At 39.0% G+C, this 22714-nt stretch overlaps 1 protein-coding gene across 1 annotated transcript in view; it reads left to right on the top strand.

Moving 5' to 3' along the window:
* Positions 1–22714, top strand: part of LOC139945392 (uncharacterized) — a 35741-nt gene that overhangs the window by 1785 nt on the left and 11242 nt on the right. Inside the window, exons 2-7 of the mRNA XM_071942739.1 lie at positions 3716–3855; positions 4690–4812; positions 5595–5733; positions 6991–7083; positions 7799–7991; positions 8797–8858. Of these exons, the coding sequence (XP_071798840.1) occupies positions 3733–3855; positions 4690–4812; positions 5595–5733; positions 6991–7083; positions 7799–7991; positions 8797–8858 (733 nt within the window). The 5' untranslated portion in view covers positions 3716–3732. The remainder of the gene's footprint in view (positions 1–3715; positions 3856–4689; positions 4813–5594; positions 5734–6990; positions 7084–7798; positions 7992–8796; positions 8859–22714) is intronic.

The following is a 22714-nucleotide window of genomic DNA, read 5'->3' as shown; positions in this document are numbered from 1 at the left end:
AAAAACTAGCATTTGCTTTTACTAGTCTTTTACTTAAATCCTTATAAATAAAAGTAAGGCTTAATATTGCTAGTAATTGGTCGAACTAGTAGGTAATATCAATGCTTGAGGGACTCTTCTTATTGAGATGTAAATAAAACCGACATTTTATTATTATCTGATAGTTTCACAAGATACTGGGCCGTATAAAGGCCAGCATTAACAAAATGTCGATAAGTTTAAGATCAGGCATGACAATTTGCTCAAATCTCTATAAATAACCTTTTACTGGAAAAACACCATTTACTTGAACGGATTAGTAAGTGGTCGGAGAAAAGCACAATAGCGGGGTATTCAGGAGTATAACAATAGAGGCATGGACTCGCAGATCAATAGCGATTAACTGAAATGCAGGCGGGCAGTTTCCATTAGTGAAGTTGTTGATGGCGGCAGTGGCTATGAGGAAACAGCCTCTCCACGCCAGCGCTCTAGAGATTGGTTCTTTTAGAGCAATATTAAGGTACACAACAAATTTATAAGTAACATTTAAAGTTGGATCATTAGGCCAAGGGAAAAATAATCCTTAAATACTGACCCGATACCGAGCCATATATGCAACACTGTTGTGTAAGTAAAATCTCAAGCTCCTCATGCAGTAGCTTGTAAAAATACGAGTAATTGCTACAGTATGTTAGTAAAATGTCGTTTTTATTTATATGTCTATAAGTGAAAGGTAATCCCGCGAGCAAAATGTTCATGCCTGGTATTTTACTTTTCAGTCTTCTTGCTAATGCTGAACCTTTAACTTGATAAGTAATTGCTAGTTTTTATTTATCCGGCCCAAGCATCTTAGATAGATAGATAGGTAGATAGATAAACGTTTTGTATGCTATGCGTTGTTATGTAACGTCCTCCTAGAATCCCTTGTTACTAAAATCCCTTGGTCCAAAAAGCACACAAAAGCTTTGGTTACGTAGGTTATGCAACATTAGGTGCGTTCTCAACCATGGAGGACAATGGCCCAACCATGGAGCTATAATGTTCAACCAGCATTACCGATTTTGTTTTCTCCAAAGATCGTTCTCATTTTGCATAGGACATGCGTCCTAATTTTTAAGTTGTAACTTTAGTGGGTAAAAAAACAAAAATCAATATTCTTTATCCCCAATGCAAATTTAACATCAACACCGTTTGAAGTACCCGCTGCTATAAATCATCCCGAACTGCGTTTAGCCAACGGGCAATCTCGGTGGTCTTGTTTTGAATGACAATGCTCCAGAATTGCAAGCTAGGGTCGTCGGTTCAAATCCCACCGGGGTAACATGCTTAGTGAGGTTTTCACTGAACTCGGGTAATAACTGAGGATATAAATATGGGTAAACAAAAGAAAAAGAGAAAAAAAAATAGTGTGATTAATCATTCATTCGTTATCTTCAAAATTAAACAACCTGAAACATTGATACGTTATGCAAACATACCAAACAATAGGACTACTAAGAAAAATATGTTAATTTCCATGATCAGTCAGTTTAAGTTGAAGGAAAACACCGGCCCACCGTTTACGTTATTTAGTGGTGCAGAATCATAGATAACACTCGTTTAGATGGTTGCTGTACAAACAATTATCAATATATCACGTAAGTGGCGAAAATTGATTTTAAAACCCAAAAGCGGTCAAAGGTCAGCGTATACGCTTTTCCAGCCGTTGCAACTGTCGAATCTACGTGACATTGTCGCGCACTGTTGATACTGATGCTTTGTTTATTATCAACGTTTTACTATGACGCAGCATAAGGATCCAGTCGAGTCTACATTTTCCATGGGTATTATAAGCAACCGACGTTATACACGCATCAGCCAAATCCTTTGACGTCCAAAGGTCGTCCCGAAGAACACATATAAACTACCCAAAAATATATGATGGAACAAATTAAGAACAAAATAAAGCATTTTAGATCCAATATTGACTGACGTACCACTGGCATGATAAACTATGCCTATGTTATGATGCAGTTTGGAATTCGATCGTATGGCCTTACATGCCCCCTACGTGCCGGGGCTCAATTTTATAAATTCTGTATTATTACAAGAAAATTGCTTAGCATAGAATAGTAGTGCTTAGCAGACACTGGTTACCAACCCCAATTACTTATATGTGGCTGGTGCCCGACTAAAGTTTTGTTTAGTAAAGAAATTTGTTTAGCATTTTCTGCTTAAAGACAGTGGACACTATTGGTTATTGTCAAAGACCAGTCTCCTCACTTGATGTATCTCAACATATGCATAAAATAACAAACCTGTGAAAACTTGAGCTCAATCGATCGTCTAGTTTGCGAGATCATAATGACAGAAAAAACACCCTTGTCATATGAAGTTGTGGGCTTTCTGATGCTACGTCACTTCAGAGGGGGAGCTGTTTCTCACAATATTTTATACCATCAACCTCTCCCCACTACTTGTAATCAAGAAAGGTTTAATGATGATAATTATTTTGAGTATTACCAATAGTGTCCACTGCCTTTAAAAGATGACACTGTGACCTGTTGTTACGTGATAGATTGTTTTAAGCATCTTCGGGATGGGGAAGGGAAGGGAAGGGTATCTTGCGGGATTCGAAAGCGTACCTTGATGGACTGATGAAAGCTTCTTGAGATAACGTAAGCGTATCTTGGAGCGTAAGCGTAGCTGTGTGTCTTGAAACGTAAGCGTAGCTTGACTCCGGATTAAAGTGTGCCTTTTGATGAAATGAAAACATAACTTGAAGGAACGTAAGCGTATCTTGGAATGTACGCGTAGCTGCGTACCTTGGAACGTAACCGTATAGCTTGACTCGGGATTGAAAGCGTGCCTTTTGAAGGAACGAAAACGTAACTTGATGGAACGTAAGCGTATCTTGGAATGTACGCGTAGCTGCGTACCTTGCAACGTAAGCGTATTAGCTTGACTCAGGATTGAAACCGTACCTTTTAATGGAATGGAAGCGTTATAACTTGAAGGATTGTTAGCGTATCGTAGAACGTAAGCGTAGCTGCGTAGCTTGGAACGTAAACGTAAACGTAATAGGATTATTTAGTGAACCTTGATGGAATGAATTAAGCGTTACTTGAAGGAACATATAAAGGCATATTTATATTCTTTGGAACTAAAGCATAACTCATGGGAAATTGCACTTTTTGATTGCTTAGTCGATTCGTGTTGCCGTTATTCAACCCACTCGGTTAATCGTGCTGCCACGACTACTACAAAAGTAGGTGCGACTTCCTGATTGGTTAACCACTTTTGTCGCGCACGACTTACGAAACACAACCAGACATCATAGTGACACAATCCTTTCAGCACGAATTTTACTTTATTGCGCCTGCAGCAATATTAATATGCGATGCTTCTTATAGGCAGTAGGAGTTGAAGTGTCGCGACTGGTCCCGTATAGCATGCACTGCAGTTAGTTGCCTCCAATCAGTTGCCTTGTGTGAGAGAACAAGACGGTTATACCACAAGAGGGCGCTTTTACCTTGAAAACAATGAACTTATTATTTTTAAATGTACACCTTCGGAAACCTAAAAGAATTAGAGAAACCACCCGGCTGGTTTCTCTAATTCTTTTAGGTTTCTAATTATTTTATGTCTGTGGTTAGACGGGTGCACCCGTCTAACCACAGACATAAAGAAGGTTCTTTATGTCTGTGCGTCTAACCGAGTGGATTTTTTTTCCTTTCTTTTTTTCTTCTTCTTTTAGCTTTTTTAAAAATCACCATGGAAACTGGCGCCCAACATGTGGAGACACATTTGAAGGAGATTCACCGGCTGGCGATCGGCAAAGACTCATCGTTCGCTATCAAAGAATTCTACGATAGTTGGGCTAAGGATTACGACCAGGTAATCTGATTTTTATTTATTTTGTCAGGATGTGGTTCCTCCGTTTTAAAACGGAATTCCGTTTGTTTGTTATTACCTAAAAAAAAAAAATATATATATTATATATATATATATATTTTAGATCAATTTCTAAAAGAAATTGAGACATAACCAATAGATAACGCCCGTATTGCATGCAGAGTAGGGCTTTGGGGTTTCATGCTCGCAAGTTTTCGAGCTCGCCTGCTTTCGCGCTCTGGGGTCGATTTCACAAAGAGTTAGGATTAGTCCTAACTTAGGACTAGTCCTATGAGATATACAAAACGTGTATGTTAGGACGAGTAACGTGTCCTAACTCGAGATAAGACTATGTCTTAACTCTTTGTGAAATCCACCCAGGTTTCTCAACAGCCTACAATTTTAAACTAAGAGCACCGAGTAATGGGTCCAAAATATTTAATGAGCGTTTAGGTCTGTATGTTTCGTTTGTGAAAGGGCAATGGCACCAAGGCATTTTCTCCTTGGTAAAGGGCATCCCACGAGGACATTTCTATTGGAGCATTTCAAGGACCCCGAGGCAATGGCCAGGGGGCATGGAGGCAATCGCCCTTCCCCCCTTGTTGCCTATACGTGAAAGATAATTCCTGCATTTCCATCGCTGCAACATTTCACACACACTAAAAAGGAAAAAAATTATAATGAAACATAACAAAGCACCTACATTAACACCAATTGCCCTGGGTATTAGGTATTGGCAGCACACGGGAAGAGTACATACTATAGGAAAATGGCACATGGGTTAAACACATTTATTTATTTTCTTTGAAGTGAAATTGTTTCGTGTTTTTTTCCCAGGTTCATGATAACGCAAACTACAATGGACCAATGGCATGCGCAGAAACTTTGGAGAAGTTCCTCACCAATAAGAGCGCCATCATCGTCGACTGCGCGGCAGGGACGGGAAGAGTGGGTCAAGAGGTAAATAGACTGGTCCCATGCATGTCCTTATCCACAAGAATAAAGATAGGTATTATGTAAACGCATATGTACGTCGGATTTAGCTGCGAATCTCATTGAGGCCACGTGGAACGATGCAAGGTCGAAGGTGATTATGTACGTGGGCTCAAAAGCAAAATCCCTGACGTAATTCACGAGCCGAGAACAACCAGCGGTTGAAGTTTCTCAATCTTTTCCTAATTTCATTGTGATGCTTTGGACAATTACAGAGAGCTGGTCAACCATTGGACTCGGTTCCCAAGGCTGTGACGAAACAATTTACAGGTTTTATTGTTCTCTTCCTGTATGTTAATACTGGCAGGTACATTATAAGGCTGCGGATATCTAGCCGTAGCCGAAGACTTAGCGTCCTATGCACTTTAGTGGTTGGCATAGCGCCCCGATGTGGCTTCCAATCTTCCAAATTCCATTACAAAGGGAGTATACGGATACTTGAAATACAGACAGAATAATTGTGATATCAGACTTGAAATAAAGTCTTCGTTTCTCTCATTGTAGAATCGAGGTAGACACATAGAGCTTTATATATATTGACAATTATATAGCTCTATGGGTAGACAGTATTATTTTAATTTAACAAGCCTTATTTGAGGTATAGCGGACGTGATATTATAGGAGTGTACAGTTTGTTTTGGGTGTATACACACATTTGTACCCAAGCCGTACAGTGTTGTAGCATTGTGTCCGCCATATCTCACAAAGGCTAAATCATCGTTCTTGTATTCCTTTAAAAACAATCACAGTTGGCTAGACTGGGTTTCAAGCGAATCGATGCTGTAGACTTTTCACAGACAAGTTTGGACATCAGCGCCTCGAGAGGAGTCTACGAGAGACTCATTTGTGATCATATTGGCAGCAACAAGATTAAAAATGTTGAAGATGGTATGTTAAAGTTAAAGAAAGACTTACAATCATTGTTACCTTAATAATTATGTATTATTCGTGAAAAGTCATAGAACGCCCTCTTGTGTCAACGTTTAAAACCACGAAGTTTTACCAACCTTAAAACTTTTATCGAGGAATAATATATATTGAACCTCAAAATGTAGACAGCACACGTACGATGACGTCATCAGCTCTCACACTTCAATGAAACTTTAAGTATTTGAATACTGTGTTAACTATTGAGCCAAAAGGTGGAATTTTTCTGTCTATATCATCGGAAAGTTCTCCAATTGAATGCTACACAGTTTTAATTATGACCTAAATTTGACCTGGTCTTCCCGTTCAAACCAGATGTTGAAGCAAAAAATCTTAAATCTGTAGTCGGGAGACATGCGTCATGAAAACGGGTTTTTGACCCGTCTAGCCACCATTCTCGAAGTGAAATTTTTCCAAAATGCTTCATACTATCAAAAACTGCTTTTGGCTTTATTCAAACGGGTCTTAATGGCATTAAGTTTTAGATTGATTACTATAACACATACCTTCCGTTACACTAAAAGAACATTACAGAACTGGTAACGAAATATCTCGTCTAAGATCATATATTTACATAAAACTTACACGGTCTAATGATGATGATAGTAGAAAACATGCTTTGACAAATAACAAAAAACTATGTTCATGTTTGGAGCTCATCACTAAGTGAGAATTTTATTCATTTTTTTTTTTAAATCAGTGTCACCTAAATTTAATGTGTAATCTGCATGTCATTATATTCACATGACCCTGATGGCCGATCAATCACAAACTTCTACAGGTTTGTCAGTTTATGTACTTATGTACTTATGTTTATGGATTACATAGAGTGCTTTTTACACATGCCAGCAATTGTTTTGTTATCACGAATTCTTTAGTGTTCATTAATACTGGACACTATTGGTAATTGTCAAAGACAAGCCTTCTCACTTGCTGCATCTCATTAAATGCATAAAATAACAACCCTGCGAAAATTTGAGCTCAATCGGTCATCGAAGTGGCAAGACTATCATGAAAGAAAAACACCCTTGTCACACGAAGTTGTGTGCTTCAAGATGCTTGATTTCGAGACCCAAAGTTCTAAATTTGAGGTCTCGAAATCAAATTCGTGGAAAATTTCTTCTTTCTCGAAAACTACGTTTCTTCAGAAAGGTAGTTTATGCTAATAACTATTTGAGTTATTACCAATAACATCCTTTTAATCGTTTGTTATCTGAGGTTACTACGATGGATTAGTCTGCGTTGGTGCTCTATCGATAGGTCATCTTAAGAGCGATGTCTTCCCTGAATGGAACAGAATCGTCAAAAAGGGTACATGCCTTAATCTATACTACTAAATACGTAACCTGCGCCATCTTGGATTTCACGCACGCCAACTTGGGTTAGAAGTTCCGCCATCTTGGTATTACATGGCGACCTCCCTGCCGGCTTAGGTGTGGTCGTCGTGTCCGCCTGGGTGCCAGATGAGGTAAACGGTCCACCCAAACGCTTTTTGTTGTCTGAACTCCGAAATGGCCACTGCCGTAGCGTTCTCTGAATTGATTCCATAAAGGGTAGGCACTATCCTTATAAAACAATAGATTGTGTTAATGATGACATTTCTGTGGGGCAAGATGTTTGGTTGACCATGGGTTGACTGGTAAAGACGGCCCTCCTAGTTGGTCGGGCGCATGCCGAGTAGACCTTACACAATAGGAATTTCCAGTAGGGCGCCCTCTTTCATAAATCTTTTATCAATGACCTAGCCGTCTATGGAATGGTTAAGAAAACGGTGTTGAAAATATAATGTTTAAAATTTGTCCCCTCTTTCCTACTTTGAGAAATGTAATAGGAGACTTTGGAACGCTAGGTGGCAGCAGACTTACCAGGTAAATGTCAATTGTTTACGTAGTTCTGAGCACGCGCACATTACCGAGGACAATGTAATTTACCCGGTAAGTCTGCTGCCACCAAGCGTCCCGAAAGTCCCATTTTGCTTTTCATGAAAGGAAAGAAAAACATAATTTTGCATGCTTTATTAATACAGGAGGCTTGATGGTTTTCACTCTGAGCTGGACACTGGTCGAAGGAGACACCCAAGAACATCAAGACATCATTCACGATATGCAGGACGCCATCAACGACAACATACAGAAAGGCAGATGGGAACTGGTTGAGAAAAAGGATATATCATTGGTTCTAAAAGATGGCCGCGCAGATATGTACACAATTCGTCGCATGTAAGCCCCAATTTACGAACACAGTAAAAGACAAGCTATTGCATTGTTTGTCATGATAACCGTTATATTTTCAAACATTATGCTGCGAGTGTAGTCTTCCATAGTTGGCCATAACTTCGGGCGACGATGCCTAACAAGAAATAGATAAATAAAGAAAACATGTACAAAATTACAACCCTTTTGTATTCTAATCAATGATGTAAACTACCAATGCCTCTGAAAAAAACAAACATTGTTTTTAAGAACCAAAATTGTATGGCCTAAATTCGTTAGATACAATAACTAGTATTAAACCGTCATTTGTTACAACACATCTGCCTAGTCTCATGCTCTCAACAGGAATAAAGACAACAACAAGATACACAGTTAATACCAAAAGAAGAACAATTATTGATGAACGGTGAAACTGTTTTAAGGCGTACGTCTCAGCAACCAAAAGTAACTAGTAGGTAACAAAAGATGAGTGTCAGTGTGTGAGACAATTGTGATTGACAATTCCGCCATAATAGTAAAACTGTTTATATGAATAGAAATCAGTTTAGCTCAAATATGCTGCTTGTTATAATCTTTATGACTTGTTAAATACTCTTGTATGTTATTGTGTAGCCAATTATAAGATAAACTTTTTTTAGGTACACGTATTTCCCAGAGATTGGAAAAAATTCAGGCTTTCCTAAAGAGCTATGTGTTTTATGGTTATGTGTAGATTCAAAATGTTCTGTTTTTAGGGACAAATGTTTCCAAGAGATTGGATAATATTTAAGCTGAACTTTATTTTGCCAACTTAATTTGTTCATCTGAATAGAACCCAGTTTACTTCAACAATCTACGTTCATGCCTCTACCAATATTCTGCTTTCATCAAGATGTTCGATTTTATTATTATAATTTTTTATTTTTTATTTTTTTTTTTGAGACAAGTGTTACAAAGAGAAGTATATTCTCTTGGTTTAAGCCAGTATACATTTTCGGAACAGAAACAAAAATAAAAGTTCACAGATTTACAAATAACTTATCCGCAGGGATAAAGACAGGTACCTGCTACTCAGATCCAGCGATTCCATTGTATACCATGATATCATTGGATAAATGCAGTGACTAAAAGCTAAAATGTGTTTGGGTGGGTTCGATTGGCTTCCCTTGGTCGACCCGACGTTCAAATAGCTTTGACTTCGTTCTAAGGGTGCACCCAGGTCAGCCCGCCCCACAGCGCCCCCTACTTTTGGAGTGGGTCACTTGGGCTTGGCCCGATGTGCATGACGTCACCACGAGAGGGTGAGTGGTCGTTCGATTAGCTCTTGTCAGGGGCTCAGTGAGCACCGCGGGGTAGACGCAGGAAAGCTTATCGAACATGGATGCCATAGTTGGTGTAGAATTTGATGACAAAATGCGTATTCTCTGTGTGAAATGGATGTATAGGTCAAAGGTGAAGATACACGCCGGCTAGAGACCGGTCTCTAGCGTTTAATATTCACGCGCCTCGAAGTGTGACGTCAGATGTTCGGCAGGAAATGTAGGTTTGTGCACGTGCGTATTCCACGTTACTTGGCATATTCTACGTGTAACCGGGGGAAATGGAGCACTTAAAAAAAAACCAACGACTATAGTCGATAAACACACTAATTGTTGGGGTATTCGCTTGAACAAATGAGAACAACCAAGATCGGGTAGGGAAAAGACGCGAGGAAATGCAAAAAATAGGAACAGTGACTCGAAATGTTGGTTTCATTGAATAAAACATTAAAGTTATCTTTATTGATTATAAACCAACCATCAAAAAGCAGTATAATATGAAAACCTTTAGATCTCAACATATGCATAACATAACACACATGTGGAAATTTGAGCTCAATGGTTGTCGAAGTTGCGAAATAACTATAAGAGAAAAAACACCATTGTCACACGAAATTATGTGCTTTCAGATGCTTGATTTCGAGACCTCAAATTCTAAATCTGAGGTCTTGAAATCAAACTCGTGGAAAATTACTTCTTTCTCGAAAAATACATACATTCAGAGCTAGGGAGCCGTTTCTCACAATGTTTTACACTATCAACCTCTCCCCGTTATTCGTTAATAAGTGCTAATATTGCTAATATTGATTTCACAAAGCACCCAGATTCGTTTGGACTTAAGTTGGGTTGCGTGCCACAGTTATTTGTATTGTAACTCTAACTGCGTCCCTCCAACCATGGAGAAAGGAATAGAAGAAGCTCGAACGACCCGCAAAACCGCAGAGTAACAAAAGAATACCCTGACAATGCCCCGTCTAACTAGTGGAAAAAGATACGACACCTCCAGCTGGACGGCCGATTAACGAGCAGCATTATATTTCTTTGTACAGAACGTGCGGTACCGCCGCTCTGCACCGTTGCCTTCGTGTAAAGTTGAATCATTGGAGACATGTCTTTATCCTTGCGAATAAAGACAGGGGCACAGTCAATGGGCCCAGTCTACCTTGCCCGTTGCTGCGAGCTGGATAAGTTTTGATGGGTGAATGCCACCGCTGTTCAGAGCTCTACATCGAGTGCCAAATAGTTTTGCGCATGCGCGAGATTTTCAGAAAGTCCAACATTAGATAAATTATTCACAGCAGTGACCCCATCGCTGTTTTGTGCATGTTTCTATGACTTTAACGATGAGTTTTGTTGGCGTTTGTGAGTAAAATTGAACTTCCCTGATATTAAAATAATGTTTGTTGTAGAGGAAAATTATTATTCTATCAAATTATTCCGTTTATATAGCAGCAAACCCTCTGGATTAATTAAAATCAGTGGGATTCCACCAACGTTTTTCTGACGCGGCCCACATGTTTCTATGGTGGCCCCGAAGGGACATCGCATAACGCAAACGTGTGCGCACACGTATGCAATGTCGTAAAACAAATCGCGAATATATGCGCACACGTATACAATATCGTGAAACAATTCGCGAATATGTGCGCACACGTATGCAATGTCGTGAAACAATTCGCGAATATGTGCGCACACGTATGCAATGTCGTGAAACAAATCGCGAATATGTGCGCACACGTATGCAATGTCGTGAAACAAAGAGCGACTTTAACCGACAAAAGAAATAGATAAAGAAAAGAAAACATAACAAATAACAATCCTTTTATACATTCTAATCAAAGAGCTCTACCAATGACCCTAAAAAAAAACATTTATACTTTCTAAAAACCACATGTTTTTAAAAAACATTTTAAAGCCTAAATTTGTTGTAACAGCAAATCTGCCAAGTCCCTATGCCTTCTATAAGATTAAAGAAAAGAACAAGAAACAAAATGAATACAAAAGAAAGACCAATCTACGGCGTACGTTTCAACAACAAATAGTAACTTGGAAATAACAAAAGATGAGTGTCAGTGTGTGAGACTGTTGTGATTGACAATTGAGCCATTTAGTAAAACTGTGGGAAGCAGTATACAAAGATGATTTGATAATTCTAACTTAAATCTGTTTATCTGAATAAAACTCATTTTTACTTCAACTATCTACCACCATGCTTTCACCAATGATTGATCTGCTTATTTTTATATGAGACTTATTCAATATCCATGTGGTATTGTGTAGGCTATTTGTAAGATGTTCTATGTGTAAGTGTTTCCCAGAGATTGGATAATATTTCTAGCTTTCCCGAACGTTGTGTTGACAACTTAAATCTGTTTATCTGAATAGAACCCATTTTTACTTCAACTATCTACCACAATGCTTTCACCAAGTATTCTTTATAATTATAACTAAGACTTATTCGATATTTGTGTGTTTATTATTATATTGTGTAGCCTATTTTATTATCAAAATGTTCGTTTTGCGGGGACAAGTGTTTCTGAGAGATTGGATACTATTTAAAGCTTTCCTAAGCTTTCTATTGGCAACTTAAAGTATGCTTTTTAAATAGTGCTCAGTTTTACTTCAACTATCTACCTCCATGCTTCCACTTAGTATTCTTCTTAATTATATCTAAGACTTGTTCAATATTTGTGTGTTTATTATTGTATTGTGTAGCCTATTACAAGATATTGAATAATTCAACTTCAACTATCTACCGAGTCCATGCTTCCACTTATAGTATTCTGCTTATATCTAAGACGTATTCAATATTCAATCATGTGTTTTATGGTGTTGTGTAGCCTATTATCAAGATGTTTTATTTTTAGGTACAAGTGCTTCCCAGAGATTTGATAATATTTTTACCTCCATGCTTCCCTGTATTCTGCTTATTATATCTTAGACTGATTCATGTGTTTTATTGTTTTGTGTAGCCTATTATAACTTTCTACTTTTAGGGTCACGTATTTCCAAGATATTGGACAATATTTCAACTTTCCTGAGCTTTATATTGCCAACTTAATTGTTAGCTACGTCCATGCCTCGCCTACCAATAGTATCCTGTTTTTACCAAGATGTTCTATTTTTAGAGACAGATGTTTCCAAGAGATGCGAGAATAATTTGAAGCTTTCCTAAGCTTTGTATTGCCAACTTAAATGTGTTTATGTGAATACATTTCAGTTTTACTTTTACAACCTACCTCCATGCTTTCCACCAAGTATTCTGCATATTATAAAAAAAAAAATGGACGTATGCAATACTAAATGTGTTTTATGGTATTGTGTATAGCCTACTCTAGTAAGTTCTACTTAGGGACACGACATATTTCTCAGAGATTGGAGAATTTTTCAAGCTTTCGCATTAAGCTTTGATTGCTAACTTAAGTTTTTGAAACTACAAACTGAACCCTCAAGACAATTGTCATTAGTGAGGTTTAAGTTGCCACGCAATAAATTCCATAAAAGCAACTTCGTAATCTTTTTTTTTTTTTTTTTATAAAACTCCTGTAGCCGGCGTAACTTTACCCGTATATTTACTGCCACCAACAATCCCGGCCATATCTCGTTGGCCCACTGCCCCCTTTCAATGTAATAAGTTCTGATTGCCGGTCTTCTGCGTTACGGTCAACGTTGAGCGGGGAACGGGGAGTGTGGCCCAAGGGTCTGGCCCAAGGGCACCTACGCCCGCCCAATGCCCGACGTCGGCTGCCAGAACACCCATTACTACTGGAAGACCGGCGGAAGGTGGCACGATACCAATGCAAATGCAAAAATGTTCCATTTAACTGACACACCCTCTAAATAGAAATGAAAGATTCCAGCTCAATAAAAGATCCCCCCTTCGATTTGTGTGGAAAAATCCAGTCTATAGGATATCGAGGACTCAGGTCATTGCACCTTTGAGAAACTGCCGAAATAAACAAACGGTCATGAATAATGGCACATTCCTTCATCAAGGGTTGCAATGTACAAAGAAACCACGAAGTCATCAGTGGGGTCTATTGAAGAAATCAAAACTAGTTAATTAAAAAAAAAGGAATCATGTTTAAAATAGACGTAATTAAGTTTGCCTTAATGTCTAGTTGATTGTTAAGAAGTTTAATTATGTTTGCTATGCTATGGAATTACGTGATAAGTACCGGCGCTTTATTTGGTACGGGTAAAATCGTCTGCTGAATACACCCAAACCGAAGAGTTCATTCCTATGGTGTCCCCCATACTTGTGTACTAATTGTCTGCTTGGAATCTCATGAATTCTTTGTTAATCCTTTGTGGTGGAGTCACGCCTTCAGTACATGTACATTGTAACATTCAGATAGCAGCCTGTCAGCGAAGGAGGTACACTGCACACTGTGTTCTCTCAACATCAAGTTCTAGCTTCTACTTGGCATTTCCAAGTGTAGTTTCTCCTATTTTGGACTCGGTAAGTATATTTTCATTTGTTATTGTTGAATTTGAAAAAAGTACACCGACGCGGTAGGGTTTGAATTGGGCATGTAATGGGCTTAAGTAGCAGCTTGGCCCACAAGCAAAGTGCGAAGTTCGTGAAGTTGCGTTTCGGACGATCTTTCCCCTTAATTTGTTCCCTTAAGGTGTTTTCATCAATAGCAAATTTCATGGATTAGTAAACTGAGGATCATGTTTTCCCCTTCAAATTGGTGGCCTTCAAGTACAGGCCGCGCTTCGCGCGGCACCCCGCTAGGATATAAAAATCCTTTACACAAATATTTCGAAATGTGGGTGAGGGTGTTATACGCCTCTCTCAATATTTATGCATGGCGTCATAATTCTAACCCAAAATGAAGCTATTTCGCACGTCTACCACTACTTGCAGTGGCTGTACCCACCTCGTTTAGGGTTAGACAACGTACCGTATGCATCTAGAAACTTTAAGGCTCCCCCGTGATCCTTATAGGGGTCTAATATGTTGGGCCTCCCTAACGTTACACGTTTTTCAAATCAGCGTTGATAGGTGAAACTGACCGTTAGCCAGCAATAACTAAAGTTTCTTTTTGTACTACACTACCAAAACTTTCTCCACACACTCAATAATACATTCATAATGCTTGCATTTCCTTGTTAAAAAACATCGTCAAAAATGACATTTTTACGTCCCACGATACATAGCGTTGCTACAGCACTATAAGTAAAGCGAGTTTTTGGAACATGCTGTGTGCCACAAATCTAATTTATCTACTGTTTTTTTTCGGGGGGGGGGGGGGCGTAAGAGCGTAGGCCTCTTTTTAGTTTATTCTCATCTGAATTGGTCTTGTACACTTTCCGGTCAATAGGCTGCATGTATAACGGGAGCACTTAACGTGAACGTCAAAAAAGTGTTTTGCAGGCAGAGATGCCAAGTCCAGAGGCTAGCTATGTGTGAGATTTTTCAAAGCTCAACCCCCATCCCCCCGGAAAAAAAATTGCCAGTTTAAGAAGGCCTTTTTAAATCGCCGCCCAACCTTTTTTTATTTTTTTTATTTTTATAAATAAATAAAACAATGTGAAATTTAAAAAAAAAGCCTCCTCAGAATAATTAAAACTCACTTGAGGTACACAGGAGATGTTGATGGTTAATGTGGAGGTTCGATTGTGTCAGATTATATCCTTCCAAACTTAAAAAAAATAGACTAAAAATGATGTCCAAAATCAATCGCTCACTTCTTCTGCCTGTTGTGTCTTCGCTAGTGGAGCGCATTTCAACGAATTTGCTAAAAGAATCGGAACAAACTTGTGCGCAATAAGCGTTTTGCGCTCTGCCGAATTTGAGCTGAACCTACTGGATGAGCAAAAGCGTGCGCAATCTGCAAATTTGCGCTCTGTTTGTACCAATTTTGTACAAAAAATTTCGTAAATTTTTTTTCCCGATCTCGCCCCAATAATGGTTAAAGTGCGTGTGAGCGTGAGACAGAGCCCAAAATGCGTAAGTCTCACGCCTAATGCGTGAGACTTGGCAGGTCTGGTTTTGTTTTATTGTCACTTTGGGCTTATTGCATCTCGCGAAATTTGAACGACAAACGACACAATTTCTGACCGCGTTCATGTTCACGCTGCTCTAGGAACAAACCTCCATACATCCCATATCTCTGGAACCCTATATCGTACAAACTAAATAAAAACGATAAACTCGTCCCCACTCCTTAATTTTCTCTAACTTATTTCACTTTCAGAAAGCATGTCAAGTCATGTTTAGGGTTTGTTACGTCCAGTTTGGGTCATTAGACAAACTCCTAAAAATGTACCCCATTCAGCCGCACGAGGTCTCTTTTGTTAATATTATCTCCATCAGTAACCAACGTAACCGATGGCTAAATTAGGCTTCAAAATGGATTTGGCAAAATGTACATTCTGAGACCTGACCGACACACTGCTCTAACCAATTTTGTGAATGGACTTATTCAAAAGGAAGTTTAATGTCGTTTTGCTTAACAACTTTGACCAAATGCAAAGCAAAGTTCTTTTTTTACAGCTTCAAAACAGCCTTTGACGTACGTGTATAGTTTCACCATAGAGTAAGGAATGGTTTCACAATTCTACCTCCATGGTTAAACTCTGAAACTGCAACACCTCCATGAACAGACCGTATTCTAAAACGGTATTCATGTACCCATTTGAGTTTACTGGCAAAAGGTCCAAGGTCGCCACCCACTGTCAACTTAAAGTGGTCCCACGGCGACCTTCTTCACCAAGCAACAGGTGGCCTGTTTCAAACCAGACAACACACCACTCACAATACACTGACCAAAATGGCTCTTTGTGTAAGGCCCCCCCCCCCACCCCTAAAATGTTATTAATTGTAAAGTTCCCTTAGACACCTTCCAACCTATAGCCGGCCCTACCCAATGTTTCCAAATTATAAAGCTTCCGTTTGATCCCATCCTTGTCCATCATGATAATTCTCATGCCGTTTGGAAGTGAATGCTTTTTTATAAATATTCTCCATTTAATCTTTTCAACAAATGAGTCACCCGCAGAAGGATTTCTAGGAAGTCTGATAACAACGTCGACCAGTGGTTGACACATGGTCACCTGCGAAACATCAATCTACGGTACTTCATCCATTCAATGCAAATTCGGTCAAATTCGTGAGATTGGTTTCGGTTTTGTCCTGGCACCAATGCCTCTTCGACCCTTTCGACCCTGCGCGGCAATGAATGAACCAATCCGGAGAACCATGCTTAGTACAACACGAAAGTAACCTGACCAAAAAGGGCGCATCGAATGGCGGGTGGGCGGGCAAGGGGCAATGAATGAACCAATCCGGAGCACCATCTGCGAAACACTGTCCAATGAGTCGCCTGTCAGAAAGATTTCTAGGAAGTCTGGTAACAACATCGACCAGTGGTTGACGCACGGTCGCCGCCCAAACTTCCTCCAATCACATGACTTGTAAGTGCGAGTTTGGATCCGGGTTTTGCAGACTTGCAACCCGACGTCTGAAACCACACAAACGAATTGAATTCCACACAAACAACCGTGTTGGATTCCACAAGGATGCCATTCCACTGGACCTTCTAATTTTCAATCCAAGATGGCGCAGGTTCCGCTTTTAATAGTATAGATAGATAGATTGTGGGTGTGTGTGTGTGGGGGGGGGGGGGGGGGTTATGGAATTTGTAAGTCCGCCCCAAACAAATTCTGATGATGTAACTCAATGTAACAATGCTGTTTTTTATTGGAAACTACTCGGGAAGCCCAATTTCATAGAGCTGCTAAGCAAACAAAATTGCTCAGCATGACATTTTTGCCTTGATAACAAAACAGGATTACCTACCAAATTTCAACGTGATTTTCATGATAAGCACTAAGTACTAAGCAATATGCAAACAATTTAAATTTGGTTGGTAATTGTGTTTTTATCAATTGAGGAAGAAATTTCATGCTAAGTAAATTGTTGTGCTCGGCAGCTCAATGAAATAGGGCCCTCATGATTAAATCTGCAAAATGTTTGTAACACTCATCTCAACAGAGAAAACGTTAGATTCAACAGAGAAGTTAACACTTTTTTTCTGTCTACATTCAATTACAGGTACACTGCATTTTTGTTAAAGTTTGACTGTGTTGCATATACTTAGTGGTATTTGTAATTTAATCTAGTTGCTGTTTTTTAATGTCAAACTACTTTCGGCACTGTTTTGGAATGTCTACTCTATAAAAGTGCTGCTGCTATTTCTTTGATAGAATGACTCTCTTTCTTCGGCAATAGACTACGGGACAAAAACATCGATTTCACAAAGCACCCAGATTCGTCTGAACTTAAGATGGGTTGCGTGCCACAGTTATTTGTAGTGTAACTCTAACTGTGTCCCTCCACCCATGGAGGAAGGAATAGAAGGAGCTCGAACGACCCGCAAAACCACAGAGTAACAAAAGAATACCCTGACAATGCCCCCGTCTAACTAGTGGAAAAAGTTAGGAGACCTCCAGCTGGACGGCCGATTAACGAGCAGGATTAGATTTCTTTGTACAGAACGTGTGGTACCGCTGCTCTAGAACGTTGGCTTCGTGTAAAGTTGAACCATTGGAGACAAGAATTGTGAATAATTCTACCCTTTTTCATTTACCGTCTGTGGTGTTTTACTGACAGAAACATCATGGCATATTTTTTTTATTTTTTTTGACATTCCGGTCACTAGCAGTGGTTCAAAATTTGGGTATTAGCACAGGAGGGTGGTTGGTATTCAATTGTGTTTTTCGATTTGGTGAGCACAAGTGTATACAATTTTTGTCAGGTCTCAAAACAATTGTTTTGCTGTATTATATCCATACGACATACGACACAATGGTTGAGTGAAGAACCAAGTGCGCACGCGCAAACTCACATAGCCAGTTCGCCCATTGTCTGTATAAGGTATGTCGGTGATCACGATGTGTTGTTAAACGACCGCGGTACCGCAGGTTTGACTTTTGATGTCCCTTCGTTCGAGCTCCTTCTATTCCTTCCTCCATGGTCGAACACAGCTAATTCTGACGCACAGCTCTACATGCATGTGACATGGATTGTTAGGTGTTCGGGCCAACAGCCCGGAACACACCTCTTATTTTTGTTCGTTTTATTTTTGGTGCATTGTTAGTCAAGTACAATAAATACCAACTTAAATACTTACTATCGTTACTTTTTAACCATGCTTGTACTCCATGAAGCCGAACCCTGGTTTTTGTAGTTGACAAAAAATAGAATTTAAATGGTGGAAATATAGGGCTATATTTTTACATTTATATTTCACAATGTAATTGATATAATCGTGCCCTTGGGATCATGAGATAATGACTGAAACACGCCCCCCCCCCTCCCAGTTTAACGACCCAAGTTTTTAAATGTAAAAACACCCAAGGGAGAAAAGGAATTGCTTCCGAGTTCTGTGGCAAAACTCTCGGTAAAGCTTTAAATGCACTGAGTACCTTTGGTAATTGTCAAAGACCAGTTTTTTTTATACTTGGTGTATCTCAACATTGCATAAAATAACAAACTTGTGAAAATTTGGGCTCAATTGGTCGTCGAGGTTGCGAGAGAACAATGGCAGGAAAACACCCTTGTGACACAAGTTGTGTGCTTTCAGATGCTTGATTTCGAGAACCTCACATCAGCTGAGGTCTCGAATTACATTCAAATATTATTTGAGTGAAACATTATTTCTTTTTCAAAAACTACGTTACTTCAGAGGGTGCCGTTTCTCACAATGTTTTTCACTTTCAACAGCTCCTCATTTGCTCGTTTAATACGAAGTAAGTTTTTATTTTGAGTTCTTATCAATTATTCGGAGTAATTACCAATAGTGTCCACTGCCGGTGCCTCGAATGGAGCTTTCCCTTAATGGTCTGCTAACCTGTCAATTCATGTTTTGGGTCACACATAACGTTGGTTTGCGGTAACAGCATAATACTTGGTGCGGGTAGATTATTTGTATTGACAACTAGCATCGCTTCTTACTTTTACAAAGGGGACTTCTCAATTATAAAAATGATACAGCTGCTGCTTATTATCTGTCTGTTTTTAACCATTTATTTTTGCCAACACGTTTATGTAATTCAACATTTTTATTCAAAGTACCCTTATTTCTTTCCAAGCTTCGTAATTTGTATTTTGTTTTGTTACTCTCTTTGTTTGTTTTATGCGCCTCGGAATAAGTTTATTCTTAGATAGATGGCGCTTTATAAGTTTTCATTATCATTATTATTATTATTAACTATACCACCGTTGTCTTACTAAAATCGTCAACATCTATTTAGTCATCGCGGTAACCCCCCCCCCCCCCCCCCCCCCTTGGCTGAAATTAGGGTTAGACTGCCTCGCTAGTTACCGGGCAGTCTCTGTGGTCTAGTTGGTAAGACACTGTACTCGAATTGCAAGGGTCGTGGGCTCCAATTCCACCCGAGTAATCATGCCTGTGATTTGTTCCACAGAACTCGGGGGGGGGGGGGGGGGGAGTGCTCAGTAAACCATGCCAATACACATCGTTTTAAGGGTAAAAAACAAATAAATAACTATAATTGTTTTGTATTGGATAAACACTGTTTAATGATAACATACAGTACTTTATCAACATGATTCAAGGTTTTCGCTTGTCTGGAAATGGGGTTACATAACCGTTCTCGTTTCGTATTATAGAAGCCATTAATCCCCTTAAGCCATAGTATCTTAAATCTATGACCTTCCCAGTCTGATGCGGAATAAACTTGGTTTGCATTCGGATAACAAACGCGACTGTTATGAAAAGCAGGATTTGAAACATGGTCGAAATACGATATAGCCCTAAGTAAAGGTTTGCGGTAAAGTCGGAACGGTTGGAACGTTCCGCCGGGAATACGACAGCGATCTAGTGGGCATACGGCAACGATCCTATGGGAACACGCAAGCATACTCTGCTTTAGGAACGTTCCTGTGGATCGCTCCGTCAAGCACGCAGCTAGTAACCCTATCGCGAATCGGCATGCGTGAGAGGAATAGCAGTTAATTAATAGCAGTGGAGTGTAATTAATACATTAATTAATTAAATCTTCTGCTTATTGCACCCTCAAACACAAATCCATGTGACTATAGGCTATTAAAACACACAATACAAACAGCCTACAGCCTAACATGCATTATAATAAGCACCGAGTGATATTATAATTAAACTTCCGTTGAATTTGGGGGTATTTTATAGCAACAAATTCCAACAAATTACATTCCCTTGTTAGTTTTTAACTGTTTTCACAATCTTAAGCCATCTTGTGGCACAGCTTTGACACCCTGCCTTGAAAATTGCATATTATGACCAATGTCGGTTCAATGCCGGCTCAATGCTGCGCCGTTACAAAATCAGTATTGGCACAGAAAAATGTTTTTTATATCAATATATGCCAAAATGGTGTGCCTCTTCCAAAATGGCGTCGCGCTGAAAAAAAAAAACAGTATTGGCCCAGAAAAGATTTTCTATAGTGCAGCTACAAAACAAGTATTGACCCAATAGAGGTGTGCCGCCCAAAAAACAGTAGACAGATGTCAGAAAGTAAAACTTTCGTTATCAGACGAAAATGCAACCAGCCTTTTAACTGTCACTTTTTTTAAATAAAATCATAAATGAAAAACGTTTATCAAACATATTAAATTTAAATGATATTACTTACAATAAAAAAGTCCATTACAATAAAGTGTAGTTGTCCATGATATAAACAAAAAAACAAAAACAATGAAAAAACAGCAGCAATGAATAAATTATATTAAAAATGCTATGTGAAAACCAATAAAATAATATAGGAGGTATACACTTTAGCACAAAATAATGTTGTGCTATAATTGTTTAAGTTGAATTATGGTTTATTTATTTTGCAACATAATTTATAATTAATTAACTAGACATTAGGTGTTTGTGCACAAACACAAAGCTGTTCCGTGGTCTTTTGCTTCAATTGAGTGCTTCAAAGATTATAGTTGGTCTGATTTCAAAAAATAACAGATTTGGTCTTTGCCCAAAGAGTCTATAACTGAAAAAAAATGAAAATCAGTTGTGTAGTTCTTGAGATATGGCCCAACTTCCGGTTGACCCGGAAGTGAAGGTCAACATGGGTCAAGATTACCTGGGGCTAATCTCCAGTGCCCAAGGAATCTCCCAGCAAACATCTATATTGGCTCGATACTGGCATTTACATTTGAAACATTGGCAATTAATCGGTCCAGTACAGTTGCCATAACTCACCATGTACAGGCCCAATAACGTTCGCGCTGATGCTGACACTTCTGGTTTAGGCCATTATAGCATGGCACTATTTGGCCCAGAATTGGACAGCTACTGGCCAGATAATGCCACAGCTGGCAGAAGATTGGCCAAAATACTTTTTGCACGTAACAGTTGCCATAACTCAGGCCCAGTAACGTTCATGATAGTGCTGGCACTTCTGTAGTTGGCCAACGCAGTTTGCAACTATTTGCCCATAATTGGACCGTTACTCTATAATTGGACTTCTCACACTATAATTATTGCATTTTTTGCAGTTCTTACCCTTTCAATTTGTCTACAAGTAATATTTTTTTTATTTCCAAACTGGTTAGGTTATGTCCCTTCTTTTTTTTTCAGGAAATTTCTAATTTTAATGTAATTTGTATGACTTTTTTATCAAATTTTGTATTGTTTACCCTTTTTATTGTAAATTGTTGCAATTCAGCATGTGGCTGCTTATGACATTTTTTTAATAAACCATTCTATATGTTACTGGCCAGATTGTTCAGTGGAAAGTAATTAATACATTATTATAAAACAAATATTGACTGCAAATAACAAATATTGACTGCAAATAATATTTACTCGTGCATTGGTTAAAAATTAGACTCCCTCGGTGATCCCCGTAGCGTTCTATTTTCCCTCGGCTTCGCCTCGGGAAAATAGAACGCTCAGGGGATCACCTCGGGAGTCATAGTTTTAACCATAGCACTCGAAGCAGTCAACATTTGTATACTATCAACCTCTCCCCATTTAATACACGTACCAAGTGAGGTTTTATGTTGACAATTATTTTGAGTAATTACCATAAGTGTCCACTGCCTTTAGTGCCAAAGCAGGCTTCGTGGACTCTGGATGACAACAGTGCTGACGCAATCTACACTGTTTACAAATGTGGGTCACTTACAATCGTGGGCCTTTAAGGCACTGGACACAGTTGGTAAATTGTCAAAGACCCGTATTATCACTTGGGTCCAATTTCATAGAGCTACTTAGGCACAAAAATCGCTTAAGCACGAAAATAGCTCGCTTATTTAACACATGTGACTGGCCAAAATTTCATGGCATATACATTGCCTGTGACTGGTATTTAGCTGTTGTTTACTTAGCATAACAATTGAGTGGAGTCTTGGCCGGTATTCTGATTCTACTAAGCATGGATTATTTTGCTTAAGCAGATATTTTTGCTCAAGCA

Source organism: Asterias amurensis, chromosome 12, assembly GCF_032118995.1.
Source record: "Asterias amurensis chromosome 12, ASM3211899v1".
Taxonomy (NCBI): Eukaryota; Metazoa; Echinodermata; class Asteroidea; order Forcipulatida; family Asteriidae; genus Asterias; species Asterias amurensis.
This window is presented reverse-complemented; position numbering and strand designations above follow the sequence as displayed.